We start from the raw sequence: 20498 nt of genomic DNA on the forward strand, positions 1-20498 counted from the left end.
TCTGATGATGTTTCTGCGCGTTGCGTTGTACAGTCTACCTACATGACGGTAGCTTTGCATACGGCCCGTCAGGTATAAACTACTGAGACAATTCAGCCGCTGCTCAGTAATCAAGCAGGCGGGTGGTAATTTTCCAATCAGTTACGTTGTCTCCCAACATCTACGTCAGATATACCTTCCTTCCTAATCGTTGATCGGTTGACGCAGGTGTTACAGTCTTAATAGCGACTTGTCGCTCACACATGTTGGCATCATGAGATCTCATTGGTCAGCTGGCTATCTCATTACACCCCACAATAACCAAAGGTACAGCATATAGCACGGCACAAACAGCGGAATATGGGGCATTATATACGGTTGTCGGTCGTTTCTATTCGTACTCTTGGTCTATCTTCATCTTCTTCGTACCCTTATACTGCTTGAACCGCCCGGACCGATCGGCATGCACGGCACCTACGGCACGCATAGCCACAAGTTAGCCACACGATAGACATTGCGCTATACATACCGTCAAGCGGATACCGCTCATTGGAATCCGAGCTCTCTGGGCAGCATTGACTGGTACCTGTTTAATTTCTTTTTCGAGGTACCAGTGACGCTGGGAGTGTGGATGCGACTAGTACTTAGCTACGTACAAAACGGCGCATGTTTGTAACCTATCCAGCTTGACAGACTCTCTATCACAGAATGATCTACAGCATGTTTTTTCTGCAGACTGCGATCATGACAGTCTTTGCGAGACTATCTGTCCTTACGGTTGTTTATCGGTCCTTAATACTCATCTCAGCTGTATCCGTGCAGGCATACAATGATTACAGCCAACATATCAACGTGTTGTAAGTAACACGTTCCATTTCCATCATTGAGATACTCACAGCTACTAGTCAAGGAACACAGGGTGGTGGAAACAGATTTCCAGGCGTAGTTGCCGCTCCGTTCGCCATGGTCAAGCTTGGACCAGACGTTCAGAATGGGAATGCTGATGCCTACTCCGGTTACCTCCCCGAAGGCAATATCTTCGGATTCAGTATGATGCACGAGTCCGGAACTGGAGGCGCGCCGAAATACGGTGTTGTAAGTCAGATGCCCGTTACGGGTGATGTACCGGACCCTCTGGCAGATTTGTCACAACCGCGAGCATCACCGGATCAAGCAAGTGTAGGATACTACAAGTCTTTGTTGGCAAATGGGATCACAGTAGAGCTGAGTGCTACTCAGCATGCCGGCTTGTACTTGTACACCTTTCCAGATAACACATCGTCATCTGTCGTAGTCGATGTTTCGCATGTACTCCCCAGCTTTAGAGGCCTTGGTTGGGAACAACATTACTCAGGCGGTAGTTTCAGTATCTCTAACGATGGTCACTATGAGGGATCTGGAATTTACAACAATGGTTGGAATCTTTCACCAGACTGGACGATTTACTTCTGCGGCAAGTTCAACCAGCAACCTCTGCGATCAAGGACATTCATCGGAAATGCTAGCGCCACGAGCGAGCCGGTATCTGGAACTGCACGGCTCGGTGGCGTATTCACATTTACCGCATCAAAGGTGACTTCTCGTGTTGGTATCTCATTCCTCTCTACCGACAAAGCTTGCGAGAACCTAGAAGAAATCTCACAAGACACCGAGCTCAATAGTCTAGTCGAAGTTGCAAGAACTAGATGGAACGAGGAGATACTCAGCAAAGTTCAGATATCCTCCGAAAACATAGAAGACTTGCAGTTGGTATACAGCTCTCTCTATGGCATGTTTCTCATTCCCTCAAACCGAACAGGCGAAAACCCCGATTGGAACGAAGGGGAACCCTACTATGACGACATTTTCACTCTCTGGGATTTGAGCAAATGCCAAACAGCCCTATTTCACATCATTCAGCCCCAGGCATACGCAGAATTTATTCGCTCACTCATTGACACCTGGCGACACGACGGCTTCATGCCTGATGCGCGGTCTTCAAACTACAACGGCCGGGTCCAGGGCGGTTCCAACGCTGACAACGTGCTCGCGGACGCCTACATCAAAGGCGTTCGAGGAGCAATAAATTGGGAAGATGGCTTCTCTGCAATGCGTACCGACGCCGAAGTCGTACCTCCCAATAATTTCGACCCTAAAGCGCCTGATTCTTCGACGAAAGAAGGAAGGGGAGCCCTCCCAGATTGGCTCCAGCACGGATACATCACGCCTCGCTTCACCCGCGCTGTTTCACGCGCAGTCGAATACTCCACGAACGACTACAGTCTTCATGTTGTCGCAGCGGGATTAGGCAGAACTCAAGAAGCATCTAGCTACCTCAACCGATCACGTAACTGGCGTAACCACTGGGATGACGCAGCTACGTCCAATAACCACACTGGCTTCATGGTCCCGCGTTATGCAAATGGGTCATTCGCAAACCAGGATCCTGCGGACTGCGGTGGTTGTTACTGGGGTGATGCGTACTATGAAGACAGTAGTTGGATCTACAGCATGAATGCAATCCATGACGTCGCGGAGCTAAAGCGGCGTATTGGCGGCGACGAACGCTTCATTGATCGGTTGAACAAAATTTTCGAATTGGATTTCTTCGACGCGGGGAATGAACCTAGTTTCACGACACCGTACTTGTACAATTTTGTGGTCGGAGAGCAATGGCGGAGTGTGGAGAGAAGTAGGACGATTGGCAGGCTGTACAATTCTGGGGTAGAAGGGTTACCGGGGAATTCTGATGCTGGTGCTATGGAAGGAAATCTTCTCGTAAGCCATCACATTCTCATGGTTAGGCTTCTTTGGAGTCGTGACTAACGTTCTGAACAGTGGCAAATGATTGGTCTGTATCCACTGACAGGTCAAACTACCTTCCTTGTACTTTCTCCCTGGTTCCCTCAGCTTAGTCTCGACCTTGGGAATGGGAACAAAATTACCATTACTACCACTTTCAGTGAAGGTGGCGATCGAAACTCGGCACCCTACGTGCAGAGCCTGAAGGTCAACGGCAAGACGTGGGACAAAGCGTGGGTAGCTTGGGAAGATGTATTTGAGAAGGGCGGTACGATGGAGTATGTGATGGGAGGCAGTCCTAGTCGTTGGGCAACGGGTGAGCTACCGCCTAGTCCGGCTTCATTGTGAAGACGACATGATTATGAATCTCAGCAACGACTATTTCGAAGGGTATACAGCAATAGTATCTTGGTGGATACAGGAACATAAGATGGTAGCTCTAAGAACAAGATTACTTTGAAGACGATGATATGTCATCAGTATGCTATATGCTATACAACGCGCTTCGTCTGTCAATACTGCAAACGAAGCATGGCAAGAGAAGAAAAGTCTCAATTCAAGCATCCATAGTCCAATGGTCGATAAGGCTACCAGAGTTCATGCTTCATGCCGCTGTGCGCCGGCGCCTGTCAATGCGGAATACACATACAGTGAAACGAAGAGGTAATGAGATTGAAACGCCTGTGCAAGGTCCTTCACGGCGGCGGCGTCTCATCAGGGTGCACATGGTCGAGATGATGCCCGGTTGAGAAGTAGCCCATATGATCCGATGGAGTCTTAGGCAAAGTCGACTCCCACAACGTCCGTTGCTCTCCAAGCTTCTGCTTCCGTCTTTCCATGTTCGGAGCGTCTGCGATGTATCCTTGTGCACGCTGCAAAAGCTGTGGCTCGCTCAGGCTCGTGGGCAACGTAACAGCCTGGCGCCATTCGTTTGCCCATGTGTTTGCTCTATTGTGTCCTTGTTTGTGAGGAGCTATCATGGCAGCACCATCGTCTTGACTGCCCAGTTGTTCCAACCCCGGCTTTCTCCGCACGCGTCGCAGTTTTTGGGACAGACCTCGCCTCACTGGTTCATCCGTCATTGTCATCGCTATCATCGTAGTAACAGCATCTGCAGACTCTTGGAAGTCTTGTTCTTGTGGTATGGTTGCTGTTTTCGCGATAATTGGCAATTCAGGAAAAGGGAAACAGTCAGCATCCTACACCAAAGTACAAGATTAGTAACTTTGAGGTGCGTAGTGTGCGGGCTACAAGCCAAAGTCAGTACTGCTATAGATACATTGGGGAGCCCTGAATCAAACAAGACCCAGTAGGCTCAATTGCGATACGTACTGGTGAGTTGAGCATGCTTTGACGCTTGTTTCGGCTCTTCTTGATATGGCTCTTGAGTGCACTTGAGTCGAGGGGTTTAAGAAGCTCGAAACTGCATAATAATTCTCCTGAGACTGACATGACGGCGCCCCAGTTATCGAACTCGCCGCAGTACTAGGCAGTGTTAGCAGGAACCTAATAACGAGAGCATCAGTAGCGCTTACATTTGGTGCTGAGAATACAGTGACCAACACTCGATCAGTAAAGAACTCATAACCATCCTCTACCACCATGTGAGCTCTGCAAACAAGGTCAAAGTCGTGTCTTGCCAAGAACTCCATGATGACCTTCTTTCCGAAGCAATAACTGACGCCTCTCTCATTGGACTCCCAGTCATTCTCCATATCCGCAGGATCACTCCATAGCAGATCGTTCAATAAGCCGTAGTCGGGCACGTCGGTGGGTCGCGCAATTTGCCTGATATCATCCATGTGTGACAAACTTGGGGACAATCCACCGTGCACACAGAAAATCTTCTGCGCAACAATAGCCGCGATAGGGAGCGTATTGAATGTATCCACAAAAGCCTTCCATACTTTGATATTGCATCTCCTCTTACATTCGTCGTAGAAACCGTATACACGTGTAACGTTTGCGCATTCGTGGTTGCCGCGTAGGAGGAAGAAGTTCTCGGGGAACTTGAGCTTGTAGCAGAGAAGGAGTAGGATGGTTTCCAAGCTTTGCTTGCCGCGATCTACATAGTCGCCTAGGAACAGGTAGTTGGAATTTGGTGGGAATCCGCACATCTCGAACATGCGGATCAAATCAGTGTACTGTCCGTGGATGTCGCCGACGATCTTGACAGGTGGAGCGAGCTCAAGCAGCGCGGGCTGGCTGAGAAAGACTTCTCGAGCGGCTGAGCAGATTGCGAATATCTCAGCGTTCTTTAGGCTGACTGTCTTTGTGACCTTTCCGGCATAAGCTGCGTCCAAGAGTCGCTGAATCATATCGTCGAGATCCATGGTCTTGAGCGCGGTGAGCTCCATGGGAGAGCCCGAACCGTCAGTGGGCGCGGGGGGCTCCGGGAGTCTGGGTATCGGCTGGTCCTTCCTCTGCAGAATTGACTCTCCCGGCTGAGCAGAGGCCAAAGGCTGTGCTGCTCCTGTTGGAGGGACGTCAGAGACGTGGTCGACTTCACCGGTTCGCTGAGCCTTGCTCACGCCTTCATGTCCTGTTCCGAGAGTTGCACCGTGGACAGGCGAAGGGGGCGCTTGCGGTTCGTCTTCGTCTTGGTCTTGATCAGCCTTATCAGCAACATCTGGAGACGCATCTGGTGGCACGGTTGCTGAAGCTGAAGCGACGGAGCCACGCCGCGAACCTCTCGACTTGGTGGAAGCTGCATCTGACTTGTCAGCTTTGCCGTTGGCATCGTTAAGACCAGCGACTGAGTTGCGCGGACTGTCGGATTTGCCGGTCCCTGGTATTTTGTTCCGTAGCGAGTTGCGTAGTGAGCGCGTAGAGTCCTTGGTGTCTGATCTCTCGAAGGAGCGATAGTACTCGCGACCGAGGGGCACGCCGTCAGCACCGCCCTTCTCGCCCTTCTTGTCCTTGCCGCTCGATTGCTGGTTGCCCATGATGGCGACTGTGAACTGAGCGAGCGTGTATACAAGTCTAGTATGTGTGTGTATGTTTTGGAAGAGAGCAGTCGTGTCTGTTCCCATACAGTGGGAAAGCGACAGCGGCGGTGTCTATTGGTGTGTGAAAGACGCGGCGATGGTGCGCTTGGTTCCTTCCAGAGATGCCCGGAAGTGACGATGCCAAGTGCAAGCACGCTCTCAGGTGATGTGTAGAAAAGGTAGGTAGGCCACGCGTAGAGAGGGCGTTAGGGCGGTCGGTAGAGGCGAGCGAGAAAAGCAAGGAAGCGTGCCTCCGTCGGCGCTGTCGTTATCTGCCTCAGAGACTGGCAGGCGAGGCTGGGCGAGGCGACGGGGGAGCGATCGTCTTCCAGCGTGCGCGCCAGGTCGATGGTGTGCGGGCTGTGGGCGGGTTGGGCAGGCTCACGATGTGTGGGCAGTGGCTGTGCTGATGGGACTGGGTGTCGTGGTAGTGATAATAGTAGTAGTAGTAGTAGTAGTAGTAGTAGCGATGATATCAGCCTCTACGCGAGCAGAGCGGGGATTTAGTTGCGATGTCAGCCGCAAACCTTAGTTAGAACCAGGGCATGGGCAGTGACGCTGGTGGGCGAGCTGGCGTCGTTCGGGCTCTGCGGACCGGTGAATAGCAGCGCTGGAAGCACCACTAGCGCATCGACGAGGGCAAACTAGCAGGAGCCCAGACAACCGCAAAGTCGAGGCAGTACACAACCTGCACTGCGAGAAGACGGTGGCGACGGCAACAAGGGAACAGCTCGAGTGATTCTCGTGAGAGGGGCAGACACGGTGGAGAGAGTGCACCGCAGACAGTAGCGAAGTTGGAGAGAGCAGGCTGCCAAGATAAGGACAAGGATGACGACTGGGCACCCAAAGCGAACCGCCTCTTTTCGGTATATCCGACCACATCCTGAGCGACACATCACAGACGCTGCCATGGACAGCGTACACGCGCCGCTGCACACCTTCACGTGCCCCTGGAAACACCTGCAAAATGCCAATCCTGTTCAGAGAGCCGCTCACATTGACCCCACGAACGACATCATGGGTCCACTATCAGCAGTTCGCCCAAGCTGTGGGAATAAATAAACTTGCAATTCCAACGCTCCTCGGAGCCCTGTTCTCCGCTAGTCGCCTTCGAGAGCTTACGCAAGCATTCTTGCTCCGCTGCTAGGCGGCGCGACTACACTGTTGCACATGCGCCCAAGGTCACTTTCCACATCCCGCCGTTGCGACATTTTCTCTCGCTGCCCAAGGGGTATTGAGCGCGTACCTGCAGAACGTCACACGTGTCAGGAGAGCCATGGCTTTACGACAAACACTTTTCACCGACATTTGCATTCATATTGACTTGTGCCTTCTCCACTTCCTTTAGCACGTCAACAGCCCAAGCCGTGGCGCCAAGGGCGGATATCTTGGGTGCACATGTGACCTCATTTGGTGTCCTTGCAAGACTCCACACATAGCACCTGGCCACAGTGTCGAGGCTTGTCACTGGCATCTTGGTTGTGCGTAGTATACATGTCCACTACAGCTTGTTTCCTAGGTTGACATGGATGGCCTAGTCATTATGTTAGCCGGCCCTGAATGTCTCTGTGTTAGTGCGACGTACCTTCTTGTTGGTGTATGCCTCGAGTCCAGCCTCTCCCAGCTCTCGGCCGATACCAGACTGCTTTACACCTCCGAATGGGATGCGAATGTCAGAATCGTTGCTTGAGTTGATCCAGACCATACCCGCTTCAATCCGCCTAGCAACACGATGAGCCTTGGTGATGTTCTCAGTGAAGACTGCTGCGCCAAGACCATATGTCGTGTCGTTAGCACGCTCAATCGCCTCGTCTTCCTCCTTGAACGAGCTGATGACGACGAACGGACCAAACACTTCTTCGCGGTAGATCTTCATGTTGTCCTTGACATTAGTAAAGATGGTAGGCGAGACGAAGAAGCCCTTGCCGCCAACGTTCTTGTACGCTTCTCCGCCGGCTACAAGAGTGGCCCCCTCTGACTTGCCAGACTCAATGTATGACAGAACGCGGTCGAATTGCGTCTTGGTAACCTGAGGTCCCTGGAATGTGTCGTCTTTGAAGGGGTCGCCAACCACAGAGGTGGTCTTGACGTGCTCCTTGAAAGCTTCGACGAATTTATCATAGATGCCTTCTTGCACAAGAATTCTTGAAGTTGCCGTGCAAACCTGGCCTTGGTTGTACCTCCACAGTGTCAGCTTAGCTTATTAGAAAAAAGAAAAAAAGAAGATGACCTACATGATACCGACGTGACTCCATTTGACTGCTTGATCAAGATCTGCATCGTCAAACACTACTAGTGGCGATTTGCCACCCGTTTCAAGTGTGATGTTCTTCATGTTGACAGCTGCCATCTTCATAATCTCCTTCCCTGTAGCGGTGGATCCAGTAAAGGCAATCTTGTCGACGTCGAGATGCTGGGCCAAAGCGGCACCAGCCTTCCTTCCTTCACCGTTGATGAAGTTGATAACGCCAGGAGGGAAGCCTGCTTCCTTGACCAAGTTTCCAAGATACAGAATAGAAAGGGGTGTTTGTTCAGCGGCCTTCAAAACCACCGTGTTGCCGGTGCAGAGAGCAGGTCCCAGCTTCCATGCCGCCATTGCAAGAGGGAAGTTCCATCTGGCCATGATCAGCAGGGCATATTTTCGACATGGATGATCACGTACGGGATGATCTGGCCACAGACACCAAGTGGTTCACGGACTGTGTACGCCAGCTTGGCAGGTGAGGTGTCAATGACTGTGCCGTGAATCTTGTTGGCGTATCCTGCGTAGTACTTGATAGTACCGACAACTTCGCCCAAGTCGTCATTCAGTGAGACGGAGTAAGGCTTGCCGTTGTCCCAGGTTTCAATTGTCGCTAGCGTTTCCTTGTGTTCCTCGATTAACTGGGCAAACTTGTAGAGAAGGTCAGCTCGCGCGTTAGTGTCCATGTCTCGCCAGTCTGGGTTCTTGAAGGCTTTCCGTGCAGCTGCCACGGCATCGTCGACATCTTCGGGCCCAGCCGCATATACAGATACAATATCGCTCTCATCGCTACCTAATGTCAACCACTTCCAAGTGAGAAAACGGACAGGCGTACCTCGGGTTTATGGAAGTGATGGTTTCACCTGACTTGGACTTGACGAATTCATTGTTGATGAAAAGACCTCTTGGCTGCTGGTACTTGCGACCATTGGGCGCTGTCAGCTCAACGAAGAGGTCAGACATGCTGGTTTGAGTGTTGTAGTATCTCCACAAAGGACGGCAACTACTAGTGGGAGCTCTGCGTATTGAGGGTTTGAAAGGAGGAGATGGTTTAGAGCGAAGTGAGGCGCGTGTGAGGGCAGAGAAGAGACAGGACATGTCCTTGGCTGGCGAGGAGACAGCTCGCTATCTATAGGCTGCGGACATGTAAGATGCTGATGACGACCGCGGGGACAATGGTAGCTTCGATTGATAGTGTGGACCCCGCGTGTGCCCGCCAAATGCCCATAGCTAGTTAGCTTATCCGCATGCAACTGCCTGTTCCGACTGTTGCAACTCCACTTTGTACACGCCTATCGACAGCATCGCGGCGGTTTGAATTACTCATCACGCAAGCCTAGAGACGCGACATGCCTGGCCATGGCGGAAGGTTGAGGGGCAGGCGCCATCATGTGAGCAGGCGTAGCGGATAGTCGCGACGCGTCGGCGTCAACAGTCGGCTACAACCAGCCCTGTAGCTACCCCACCCCACCACGATGAGAAGCTCGACGCGCGCATCCAACAGCTTGTTATTCCCGCCCTGCGCAAATTGACGTCTTTGGCTGCCACGCACCGGCCCAAACTCAAGTTGGTCACACAATGTCGCGAGACGCTCGCACCGAGACTCGTCCCCACAACCAAGCACACTTACTCAGACTTCCGCAGATTCTCTCCAAGCTCCCTCTCGCCCTTTCAGACCCCACAATGGACTTGGCCGAAGAGCCGCCCCTGGTGACTCCCGACGCCGAACGCCCCGATGCCTCGATAGACGTTGCCCACTCGCTCGAATACTGGAACAGCGTCTCGCCAGACGTCAATGGCATGCTGGGCGGCTTTCCTCAAACCTCGCGCATCGACCTGCAGGGTTCTTCCAACTTCCTGACCAAATTGCGCCGTGGCAAATCCCAGGCCTCAAAAGAACCCCTGCAGCCTCTGCAACGTGTAGTAGACTGCGGTGCGGGTATCGGACGAATAACAAAGGGCCTGCTGCTGGGTGTGAGCAACAAGGTGGACATCGTAGAGCCGGTGAAGAAGTTCACAGACGAGTTGGTGCAGAGCCTCGGAAACGGAGAATACGCCGGTGACGGAGAGAGCAAAGATGGAAAGGGCCAGGTGGGCGACGTCATAAACCTAGGCTTGCAGGACTGGATACCTGAGCCCGGCGCGTACGACGTGATTTGGAACCAGTGGTGTGTGGGACACTTGACCGACGCCCAACTCGTTGTCTACCTACGCCGTTGTAGCGAGGGCTTGAAGAAGGCGGCCCAAGGAGATGCGACAAGCAAGAGCTGGGTCGTAGTCAAGGAGAACATGTCTACCGACATCCACCACAAGGACATCTACGACGATGAGGACTCGAGCGTCACGCGGTCAGACAAAAAGTTCAGAGCCTTGTTCCAAGAGGCGGGGCTGAAGATTGTAGCAACGGAGCAACAAAGAGGAATGCCCAGGGAACTATTCCCCGTTAGGATGTACGCACTCAGACCCGAGTAGGTGCATAGGCAGTCCTGCTGTTCGTGAGTTAGGGTGTCAGGCGCAGGAACTATGATACCCCAGAAGATTTAAGATGAATCGACTCAATTACCATGCTTGCATAAACCTCAGTCGTGTGATATCAAAACTGCTCCAACCCTCATCTACACCTCACCGATTTCCGAGAACTTGTGCGCAAACCCAAGCGAAAGCACCGGTACACCATCCACCGGCTCATGTACCGGCAGCTTCCCTACTGTAACCTTTTTCTTCACCATCTTTGCTTTTACCCCATCCTGTCCTGCTGTTTCCGCCCCACCAGAAGTATCCATGACATCCTCAAACTCCTCTTCCTCTTCTTCTTCTTCCTCCTCGTCGCCTTCTTCCTCCTCTTCCTCGCCTTCACCCGCGTCCTGAGCACCTGGATCAGGGTAACTAGTTGGGTATTTCTGCCTCAGATACTTTTGGTCAAAGACTTCCTGATGCGCATGTTTCCATAAATCGACAATCTCGTCTGCAGATAGTGGGTTCTTGACCCGGGTAGTCGGTATAGCTTCCGAGTCGAGACGTTCCGACTCTGGGACTTGATCTTCGTCGTCTTCGTCTTCGGTTGCGTCTTGCTTTGTCGCACCTGTTGCGTCAGGCTTCCGAGGACCAATGCCCCATTCTTCAGGCACGAAACACCATTCTGATGCTTTGCGGATACGTTCTTCTACCCAGCCCTCTTCCATGGGCTCTAGCCTCTTTCGTAGCAAGGTACCTGCCATACCCGCCGCCATGCCGCCACCAGCGTTCATTGGAAATGAAGGGTTAGGAAACGGATGAAGAGCCTCGAACTTTGCTGTGTTGGGGTGTAAGGCCTGTATGCTGGTCATTCTCCGGCGGACGTCGCGCTCAACGAGGACCGCATTGCCGGCGCTGTCTACCACAGGGTTACCAGCGGCGTCCTTTGAAGGGACGTGGTGTTTCTGGGTGATGAGTTTGGATTGATGACGGTAGCCGCCGTTTATAAGAAGATGTATCGAATTTAGGTAAGATGTTACCAGCTGTGTCGTTCGGTGAATTTGTGGCCTGGCGTCTCTTTAGCTTGTGTCCAGTGAAATAGGAAACCATCAGAGCGGCGCATCTTAGGCACGCTTATAGAGACTATGGAATCGGCACAAATACCGTCATGAACATCGAGGAGACATATCTAGTCACGATGACACCAGAAGACGCGTGCACAAAACAAGGCTGCATGGCAAACATAACCGCACCTAAACGTAAACATCGCCGCTTTCCGCTTCTCACTTACCAATCTACGGCTTCTCCGCGGCTCATCTTAAACTGCATCTCCGCCTGCAATCGATCCATAGTCTTGATCATCGGCATCAATTGACTACGAAGCTGATCCAACAGCCTGATATCTTCCCGATCAGGCGCGCCCTGGAAGTTTTGATTCATCTTTGCTCGTGATTCCTACTTCTTTCGCTTGCGTTCCAACTCTTTCAAGGAAATAGTGATCCGGATCTGGGCGACTGCAGAGTGCTAGCAGGGGAATGAAGGGCGAGGTGAAAGCGAAAAGGTGCTTGCAGATGGTGGAAGTGATTGGTTGATGAAAGTGATTTAAGCACGGGACGCTTGTAGGCATTGGGATTGGCGGTCTTGGCACCTGGAACCCGTAGTAAAGGGCGGCCTGTAAGTTCTTTCACCATCTTGATTTATTAGGGTTTGCGCTCAGAAGTTTCGGAATAGATTATGTTCATTCTTCGTATCGATCAGCGACCGTGATTCGTATCTACATAGCGCTTCGTATCATATCTACATCCCCGGGTATTATTTCCATCAAACTACCCTTAAATTTCAAATCGTCCCAAATGTTGTCCAATGCCAGCATCTATCAACCAGGTCGAAGAAGATATTACATAGATGTTTGTACGTGTCGTGGTCGTGATAATGCTTCCAGGCTTGCGCCGTTCTGAGTAGTAGTTGTAATGCTAAGCCGCCATTTGCTATGCAGTTGAGTGAAAGAAGAACAGAACGAGGGTATAAGGGAAATCAAACGCTTGAACGCAGCAGAACGCCAATGAAACCGAAGAAAACAAAGACTCATTACGAGCAGTAGTGAAGGAAACAACCCACTGGGATTTGGGAGCACAGCTCAGGAGAATCGAAAAAGATGTTTAGACGCTGACGGTTCGTCGAACACCAACCTCAGGCTTCTTCGCATAGCCAATGAGGAGTTTGAAGCTCGTCCCGCGCTTTTCGCACTCGTTGATGAGGCTTTCGTCGCGCCAGATGCTAGTCTCAAGGAGGTTACCGGAAGCAGCGGCACCAGGTTCGCCAGCCTCAGGGAGGACAAGCGACTCGTAGCAGCGTGAGTACCACCAACGACCTACGCGCGCCACCATGTCGGTGATGCCGTTGTCGGTCGAATCGGAGGACGCAGAGGCATTGAGAAGGTCAGAGAAGGACAATCCCGGTTTTGGTCCTTTGGGCAGAGGCATAGTCTTGTTTGTGTTGCTGGCAGAGCTTGCTGTGCTGCCCTTCCTCTTCGTAGTTGTACGCTTGACGTCGTCGAGGCTGGGGAGTTTGCCGGCAACTGGAACGCCAACAACACAGCGATTACAGTCGACAAAGCCTTTGCGTCCAATACCGGCCATGACCTCGTCACTGATGTTTCGAAGCGATATGCTGTCGTCCGCTACTTGCATTCTCATCTTCAAGCCGCGGACAGCACGACGGGCACGGTTGCCCATATTGACCAAGTCCATGTCAAGAACACTAAATTCAAGGTAGCCGCCGGGTCTCAGGACGCGCTTGGCCTCAGACAAGATGAAGCGGTGCTCTGACGAAGGAAGTGCAGTTGGGAAGCGAAGCACGACGCAAGCAAAGAAGTGCATGGGGAACGGGAATGCTTTGCCGAGGGAGGGGTGACAGATGTGGCGGTGGTTGTTCAATGTTGACCATGGTTCAGACGCACCCTCGGATGACGTACTTGTTGATGGATCAGGGCCCATGTCATACACAGTCGCCTCAGGGTAAGTGAGAGCGCAATAGTACGACCAGTCCTTGCCAAGACCATCAATGACAAGTACGCGATCCTCGTTCTGGTCTTTCAACTCGAAGTGTACGGGGCTGAATAGGACACGACCAAATGAGAGCCACTTGCTCGTCATGAGGGCACCGAAGCGAAGATTGGCCATAGACAAGAGTCCATCATTTTGACTTTCGGCAATATCCATTAGGTGCGTGTCTCTGTATCGGTTTGTTGCGATACTTTCACGATCTTTGCTCGACTTCGACGCAATAGTGACTTTGGATTGTCGGGCGGTCTGCGACAACGAAGCTGGTAAACTGGAACGAGTCGAACGTTTTGTGGCAGTACCAGTCGATAGCTGAGGACTGGAAGGCAAGCTCAACCTCCCGGTAACAGGGTCAATAACACTGATCTTCCGTTCGCCGTAGTCTGAGATGAATTCTGAGAAAGAGATCGACGAAGTAGGAGACTGCGTGGAATGCAGAACAGCCAGTAGGCGAGAGCGACGAAGATGAAGTGAGGGGTTCGTAACCTCATCGTCGTTTTCTGATGCTGAAACGTTACGCGGTGCCTTAGGTCGAAGGGGCATTGGTTCGAGCGACGGGTGGCTGCGAAGGCTATTTTTGTCTTCATTCGTGCGAGAGGTGACGGGCGAAAGCACTTCGTCAATCAGATCGTCATACTCGTTCCAAAGTTCATCTTCTGACAGCGGGGCGCTGGGACTTGGCACGACAGCGGTACCAATAGCGGGGGCGAAGCTCCAGATGCCTGAGCTACTCGAGTATGATACTTCAGAATCTTTGCGAGGTGGAAACTTGAAGAATTCGCTTCGACGGTTGGCTTCGTCCTCCATAGGACTGATTGTAGCTATAGCCGACCCATGATTGAGGGCGTTCAAGCCATGCAGAATAGGGTATGGCTCTACTGGACCGGCAGAGGCAACAACGGAACCAATTGAGTCAAAAGACGTCCGGGAGGGAGCTGCCGGACGAGGTTGATTCGATACAAAGGGTCGAGAGAATGACTGTGAAGACGGCTGGTGTGGCTGACGACGACTTGAGACGACCTGAGGAATACGCCCAACCTGAGCCAAGCGACTTGGGCGAGGCGGTGGGCTCATAGGCGGTGGACCGGGCGATGGGAGATCCTGAGGAAGTACGAACTCATCTTGAGCAGGTACCTCGGGAGCGAACTCAGGCTCAGGCCGCGAGGGAGCTACTGCTTCGAGAGGTGGCGCAGGATCTTCGTCACGAACTGGCGATGGCTCACCAAAAGGTGATGAGGGTCGAGAGAGATCCGTGACCGGAGTCAAATCTGCCAGCGAGTAACGTTCCGAATTTCGGGATAACGCTCGGAAACTTGTATTAATACTCAGTTTAGTTTGTTGATGTTCCGGCTGTGATTGTGCTTCTGAGCGCAGAAAGACCTTAGGCGAAGTTGAGCGTACAGCTGCTGCAGAGCTAGACGGCATCACTGCTTTGGGCGGAAGCAGCATAGACTGCATTCGCTCTCTTCTTCCTGGTTCATCGTCAGAGAGAGCGCTCTCGGTTCCCTCGTCAACTTCCTGCATTAGTTGCTCGATGTCGTCTAGCTCAAGACCAGACTGGTCCATCAATGCGTAATGCGCAACGGAGCGGGAAGCAGTCGCTTGATTCACGGGACTGACAGCAGGAGCCGCTGGTGTCGCTGTGCGAGGTCCGGCATGGGCCCTTTGGAAGAAGTTCCATCGTTTCGAAGGCTTGGGGGCTTCCTTCTCAGCTTTGGTCTTCTTTGAGGACTTCAACCAGCTACCCTCCTTGATCTCAGCGGCAGCTTCGCTTATAGAGTTCTTACGAACCTTTCCAGCGATCCGACTTGTCGAGCCTGATGGTACACTAGGGCCCTGGGCAGTTTGCAAAGCCCGTGATGTCCGCTTTGAGGCCATGGCAGGTAAGAATGATCTCTTTGTATCATCGTCGCTCTCAGAGGGCCTCCGCAGTCCTAGAGTCATCTTTTTCATGGGAGATCCATTGCGTACATTGTCTGGCATCGCGGACGGTAACAGTGTTGGCCGATTCTTCTCCAATACCGATTGTGATGAGTTGCTCATAGTCTTATTTAGTTCGAATCCTTGATTGATGGAGACATCCAGGCTGCTGCTAGATTGCATTGGTTCTGGGCTTCTTGAGAGTTCCGAGCTAGTCCCCGTACCTCGAATAACGACAGGAGCGAGGCGATTGAGGAAAAAGTCATCCACCTCCCCGCTTGTTGTGCTAGTCATACTGCTTTTGCGAGTTGAGGGTGTTTTGTCCAGGCTCTCAGAGGTAGTTCCAGCGCTAGCGGATCGTCCGATGCTGTTGGTACTGACTGAGCTTCCACTGCGACCTCTGACTGCATATCTTCCATAGCCTTCGTGGCCAGTACCGGCAGCTGGTCCTCTTCTGTGAAGCTTGCTCTCAGACTTCGCTACTGGGGTAGGCTCAGTCTTGGTACGACGCGTGAAGAACCCGAATCTAGAGGTCTTACTCGGGCTTGGAGCAGGAGCGGGCGCTGGTGCCGGTCCGGTACTGGTCCTTCGTGGCTTTCGATCATGCTGGAAATCAGGTGTCGGTCCACGAACTTGTGCTCTGGTAGCTGACGGCAATGCCGAAGCGGGATTTGGCGAAGGGTTTCGTGATGAAGGTTTGGCTGATGTATTGCTTTTAGATCTCGCATAAGTGAGACCAGTTTTAGATTCAGACGAGGGAGTCCTTTTGTGTTGAGACGGAAAGTTGAGCATATTGCTTTGGATTATTGGTGATGGACCGCGGAGTCCAGATAGTTCAGGAGTACCATCTCTACTAGGTCTCGAAGGTCGCCTTGCAGTCGGTACCGGTGCAGGCGACTGATCAGCAAGATGAGCAAACTCCGGGGGTGCCTGGATACGAGATTTCTCTTCTGCGCTACATATAACTTCAGATACTCGAGGACTTTGGGGTAAGGTGGCGAGACCGTTAGGGGACTGGACATCTTTGTGCTTCGCTACATCCGTAACAACGGTAGACGCGGATGATGACGAGGTGGAGGATTCCCTGACGGTAGAAAGTGTGTGAGGGTGACGGGTGTTAGTTTCATCTGGAGTCTTGTGCCGAGTGACTGGTGGCCTGCTCTGAAGTGGACTGGCTTGCCGAGTTCGGTTTGAGGCTCTGGATAATGTTGTCCCCGGCGAGTAGGACGACATCGACGTAGGAGTGGATGATACACTGAAAGGTCCAGGTGAATCTGAGTATCGAGTCGAGGGTGTTGCAGAGAGAGCGTACTGCGGTGTTGGGAGGGGAAGTATGTCTGTAGGGCCAATCTCATAATCATAGAGCAGGTTACTGTACGAGTCGATTTGTCCTTCTGAACGAGCTAGGATATTCGAAGATGGGGGTAAAGAGATTCCCAGGACTGTCTCCGAGAAAGGATCTTTATATCCTCCAGGTATGCCCTCCATCAACTGCCTGCCATCTTGGGACGATATAGAGTCGTCTCTTATCCGCGTGGCTTGCCGACCACTTGCGGCTCCAACACTTGTTTGTTTTCTCCTGAGTACATTCGAGCGAGGGCTTTCAATGGTCGACGCGGATGAGCCCGAGGCGAGCGAAGGCGTACGTATACCGAGAGGAACTTCAAGCTTGGGTAATCTTGAGGTCGAGATCTGTGGCGAAGGTTTCGAGGTTGTGACACTTGAGTGTTGAGGAAACATAGGTGTAGATCGGCTGGTCTTCCTTGGACGAGAGCTGGCTGCTTGCGTAGAGCCTTGTTGACCTGTATGACCTCTTGAGCTTAACTCATCATCCCTTGAAGGCCTTCTCTTTTGCAGCTTAGACTGGCTTGATGTAGGTGGGTTGGATGTGATTGTGGTGATAGTGGTAGGAGTAATAGATCGTTGAGGCAACCGAGTAGTAGGCACCCGGTCCTCCGTCCTCCTAGGTGGAGGGTATTGTGACTTATAGGAAGCCATTTCGGGTAACCCTGTGTAGCCCGGATTGATGTACAACGGAACCCTGTGTGCGCCGAGAGACTCATGAAAGCATGTGCTTCTCCACCTGTAAGACTCTTGAATTGAGTAACTTGAACGCAGGGTACCAGAAAGTCGAAAATCCGGAACTGTCAGCTGGTTCAGCTCGGGAAGCCGTGAAGCGAATTGACGGTGCGAGCGGCTGATGGCGGGAAGACTAGAATAACGGGACGGGGGTGGCGATTCGGAATATTACAAAGACGTGAGATTGCAAGTCCATCAATATAAGTCATCCAGCCACAAAGTACATGCAGTCCTACTTCCCCGTGCAGAGTTACGGTGAGGTCTTCAGACTCTTTCTCGTGTGCCACATCTATCGGCGGGCCCGAGGATCGTAGATGGGTGTGGCGCAGCGGCAAAGCCCGAGCTGGGGCTGTGCAGGGATATCGCAGTTAGGACCAGGAAAATCGACAACGACGCGTACAGGGAGCAACGAGACGACGAGTGATATTATACTCGAGCTTGCTCACGCGTCCCGTCTATTCTTCCCTCAGGGTCAACCGTCCAAGCGCGGGGCTTCCACCGTGAGTCGCCTCAGTGGGGCTTTCGCGGATGAGCCGTCTTGAAAGCGGAGGACCAGTCCAGATGCGCAAATGAAGCAGTCCTGGCTGATGCGATAGTATAGTGAATCTGGTAAGCTCAACGGTGCGATCTGTTGGTTAGGAGCGTTTTGAGGCTTGTTGCGGTTGCGGGGTGCGTAGGCTTGCATATGTATAACGTCGCGACGGACGCATTCAATACGCGCAGACTTATTCTTGCAAAGAACCGGCGTCGGCGGCCTTGCAAAGTTGGGCTGATCCGGCACGGAGACATGGTGGGCTATTACGGGCGCTTGCGCCTGGATAGGCGGGTGGAGGTCTTTGGCTTGAAGGTTGGGGGCAGCCAGTTGAGTTGCTGAACGGCCATGGTGGGTGACGATTCGTAGACAGACCTGGAGCGCACCAGCCAAGCGGAATGCCCAATTGGCTATCAGGTTGCCCTTACCCGTCGTTTACCCACCAACTTGATGCCGTTTCAGATGCTCAGCAACCCTTGCCAAAAGCCTCGTGTTGGCTATCAATTTTTCACACTCGTCTCGTGACAGGGCTGGCATGATAGAGAGCTGAAGTTGAAGACTTAGCGAGTGGCCTACAAATGCAGTCGTCAAGTCGCGACGACACTCGTTTGCAAACACATGCGTCCAGCTACACCAGTGTTCCCCCCGAGTGCATTCAGCCGTTCAAAGCACGCGATGATCAGCCATCGGATACTCCATCGCACTCGAGAAGGACCGATACAGGCACTCAGGGCTCGCATGCACCTGTCTTGAACAGGCCAGAAAGCACATTCGTTGAGAAGCCTTCACAGTCGAGGGTTGTCTGACTGTTCAATCAGGACCCGCAGGGCAACAGGCGGCCTGCCCATGCAGAAGAGTCATGCTTCTCTGAGCGATTTTCGCGAGGCACGACCAACGGTTCCTGCAACTCCTGTTGCTATTCTCGTGACCATCTTCATGCATTGACGAAAATCCTGCAGGTTCGCTTCTTGGGTTGTGGGATTATGCCGTCGAGCCGGAAGGTCCGTCTTCAGCAAGCTGAAGTGTGGCTAAGTGCATCACCTCGGCTCTTTTCAGGTTAGTTTGAGGCTGAGCGCTTGATCGGCCTCGCCACGTTGACAACGCATCAAAAGCCTCGCCAGTCGCGACTCATCAGGAACATTCCAACATGTCCTTCGTTCACGACGGTGAAAATATTCCTTTCTGCTAATCTCAACGGTCTCACTCACGAGTCGGCTGGAGGGCCGGTCTCTCAATAGTGCCCTCCACCGTCAGAGCCGCGCTTAATCCTCCACACCAGCTGATCCTGGTTTTGCACGCTCATTCGTGCTCTGCTAATATGAGAAGAAATAAGCCCCTACTAGTAATCACGTGGTCGTTAGCTCATGCGGGTTTTCTGCAAGTGTGGGCGCCACCTAGGATAGAGGAGAGTCTAGTGAAGGGAGATCGCCAATGAGATGTCAAAATCGGCATATCACGCTGACACTGAACGCGTCTACATGCAGGGGGGTCAGAGGTCTCATCAGCAAACACCTCTTACCTATTGATGATTGCGATGCGAAGCTTGACCGTTCTGAATTTGCGATGATTATGATCAGCACAATGCCAGAGTACGGTCCATTTCGTTTGGAGGACTGTCAAAGTTTTCTTGATGGAACCTCGAGAGAGTCGTATTTTTCCATACTCCTCATCGTCATCCAGTCTAGACTCTTTCCCAAAAGCAACCGTCTGCGTGCCGGACACATTCTGACGTTACTAGCCGTTGTGTTGAGATGCCTTGCATCTAGAATCGACCTAGTCTTTTAGACTGCTGGTTGCATGCAATCTAACCGCTGGATGTTGGTAGCCGCCGACGTAGATATCACAGATATGACATACATCGTTGACAGTATGTGTTTGTAAAAGACTGAACACTGCGGGGCCATAACGACCCTGTCCAGGTTCATGCTTTGATCGTACCCGTTAGTCAAACGGAGCAAGAAGGATAAGGGAGGGCGGCACGGCGCGACTACTTCAGTGTCTACGAATCACCAGACGTAAGTGCTATACAGCCCTGTGAGCTCTGGTGGAGCTCGGCCCGCTGCGGTACCAGATCAGAGCAAGTCGTTGCGAGGTGACCGTGCGGAATTGATGATGACTGTTTAGTGCCAAACCTAAAGACGCTGGACCGCGCTGGTGGTCAAGCCGACCTGAGACATCTGTGAGACTATAGGGCAGTCATCGAGTGTGGTTGCCAGGAATGACGCCTCATTATGTTGCTAGCTGCAGTTCGTCGGACGTGTATCCTTTTGAAGTGTGTTGTGCGAAGTAAGAAGGCCGATCGTGCGGTCGAGTGTATATTCTTTTGTTCTCATGCCCATCACAATGGCAAAAGGTCCCGATAGCGGAGAGAGTCGTTGCGTGGATAATGTATATCTTCAGAACCGCAAGTCCTGCGAGGTGCCTGAAGTCCAGGTAGGACTGGTCACTTCTTGGTCGCAGCA

At 52.3% G+C, this 20498-nt stretch overlaps 8 protein-coding genes across 8 annotated transcripts; 3 read left to right on the plus strand and 5 right to left on the minus strand.

Moving 5' to 3' along the window:
* Window positions 1–723: 723 nt before the first annotated feature.
* GT037_004763 (alpha--mannosidase family protein) lies at window positions 724–3108 on the plus strand (the record flags this gene model as incomplete). Its single annotated transcript, XM_038929810.1, has 3 exons — window positions 724–836; window positions 885–2736; window positions 2797–3108. 3 exons carry the CDS (start codon window positions 724–726, stop codon window positions 3106–3108), a joined length of 2277 nt encoding a protein of 758 aa, XP_038788082.1.
* Window positions 3109–3455: 347 nt separating this feature from the next.
* GT037_004764 (metallo-dependent phosphatase) lies at window positions 3456–5705 on the minus strand (the record flags this gene model as incomplete). Its single annotated transcript, XM_038929811.1, has 3 exons — window positions 3456–3959; window positions 4093–4245; window positions 4296–5705. 3 exons carry the CDS (start codon window positions 5703–5705, stop codon window positions 3456–3458), a joined length of 2067 nt encoding a protein of 688 aa, XP_038788083.1.
* A 511-nt stretch (window positions 5706–6216) lies between these two features.
* Window positions 6217–6634, plus strand: GT037_004765 (uncharacterized protein; the record flags this gene model as incomplete). Its single annotated transcript, XM_038929812.1, has 2 exons — window positions 6217–6261; window positions 6407–6634. 2 exons carry the CDS (start codon window positions 6217–6219, stop codon window positions 6632–6634), a joined length of 273 nt encoding a protein of 90 aa, XP_038788084.1.
* Window positions 6635–7248: 614 nt separating this feature from the next.
* GT037_004766 (aldehyde dehydrogenase-like protein) lies at window positions 7249–8952 on the minus strand (the record flags this gene model as incomplete). Its single annotated transcript, XM_038929813.1, has 5 exons — window positions 7249–7281; window positions 7333–7927; window positions 7982–8362; window positions 8410–8778; window positions 8825–8952. 5 exons carry the CDS (start codon window positions 8950–8952, stop codon window positions 7249–7251), a joined length of 1506 nt encoding a protein of 501 aa, XP_038788085.1.
* A 615-nt stretch (window positions 8953–9567) lies between these two features.
* GT037_004767 (uncharacterized protein) lies at window positions 9568–10461 on the plus strand (the record flags this gene model as incomplete). The annotated part of the gene is made up of 1 exon (XM_038929814.1): window positions 9568–10461. One exon carries the CDS (start codon window positions 9568–9570, stop codon window positions 10459–10461), a length of 894 nt encoding a protein of 297 aa, XP_038788086.1.
* Window positions 10462–10604: 143 nt separating this feature from the next.
* GT037_004768 (uncharacterized protein) lies at window positions 10605–11883 on the minus strand (the record flags this gene model as incomplete). The annotated part of the gene is made up of 2 exons (XM_038929815.1): window positions 10605–11511; window positions 11735–11883. 2 exons carry the CDS (start codon window positions 11881–11883, stop codon window positions 10605–10607), a joined length of 1056 nt encoding a protein of 351 aa, XP_038788087.1.
* A 719-nt stretch (window positions 11884–12602) lies between these two features.
* Window positions 12603–17423, minus strand: GT037_004769 (uncharacterized protein; the record flags this gene model as incomplete). The annotated part of the gene is made up of 1 exon (XM_038929816.1): window positions 12603–17423. One exon carries the CDS (start codon window positions 17421–17423, stop codon window positions 12603–12605), a length of 4821 nt encoding a protein of 1606 aa, XP_038788088.1.
* Window positions 17424–17976: 553 nt separating this feature from the next.
* Window positions 17977–18387, minus strand: GT037_004770 (uncharacterized protein; the record flags this gene model as incomplete). The annotated part of the gene is made up of 1 exon (XM_038929817.1): window positions 17977–18387. A coding segment is annotated over one exon (411 nt), but the record flags the coding sequence as incomplete, so codon positions are not given.
* Between the last annotated feature and the right edge of the window lie 2111 nt (window positions 18388–20498).

This window comes from Alternaria burnsii (assembly GCF_013036055.1).
Source record: "Alternaria burnsii strain CBS107.38 chromosome Unknown 698, whole genome shotgun sequence".
NCBI classification, from domain to species: domain Eukaryota; kingdom Fungi; phylum Ascomycota; class Dothideomycetes; order Pleosporales; family Pleosporaceae; genus Alternaria; species Alternaria burnsii.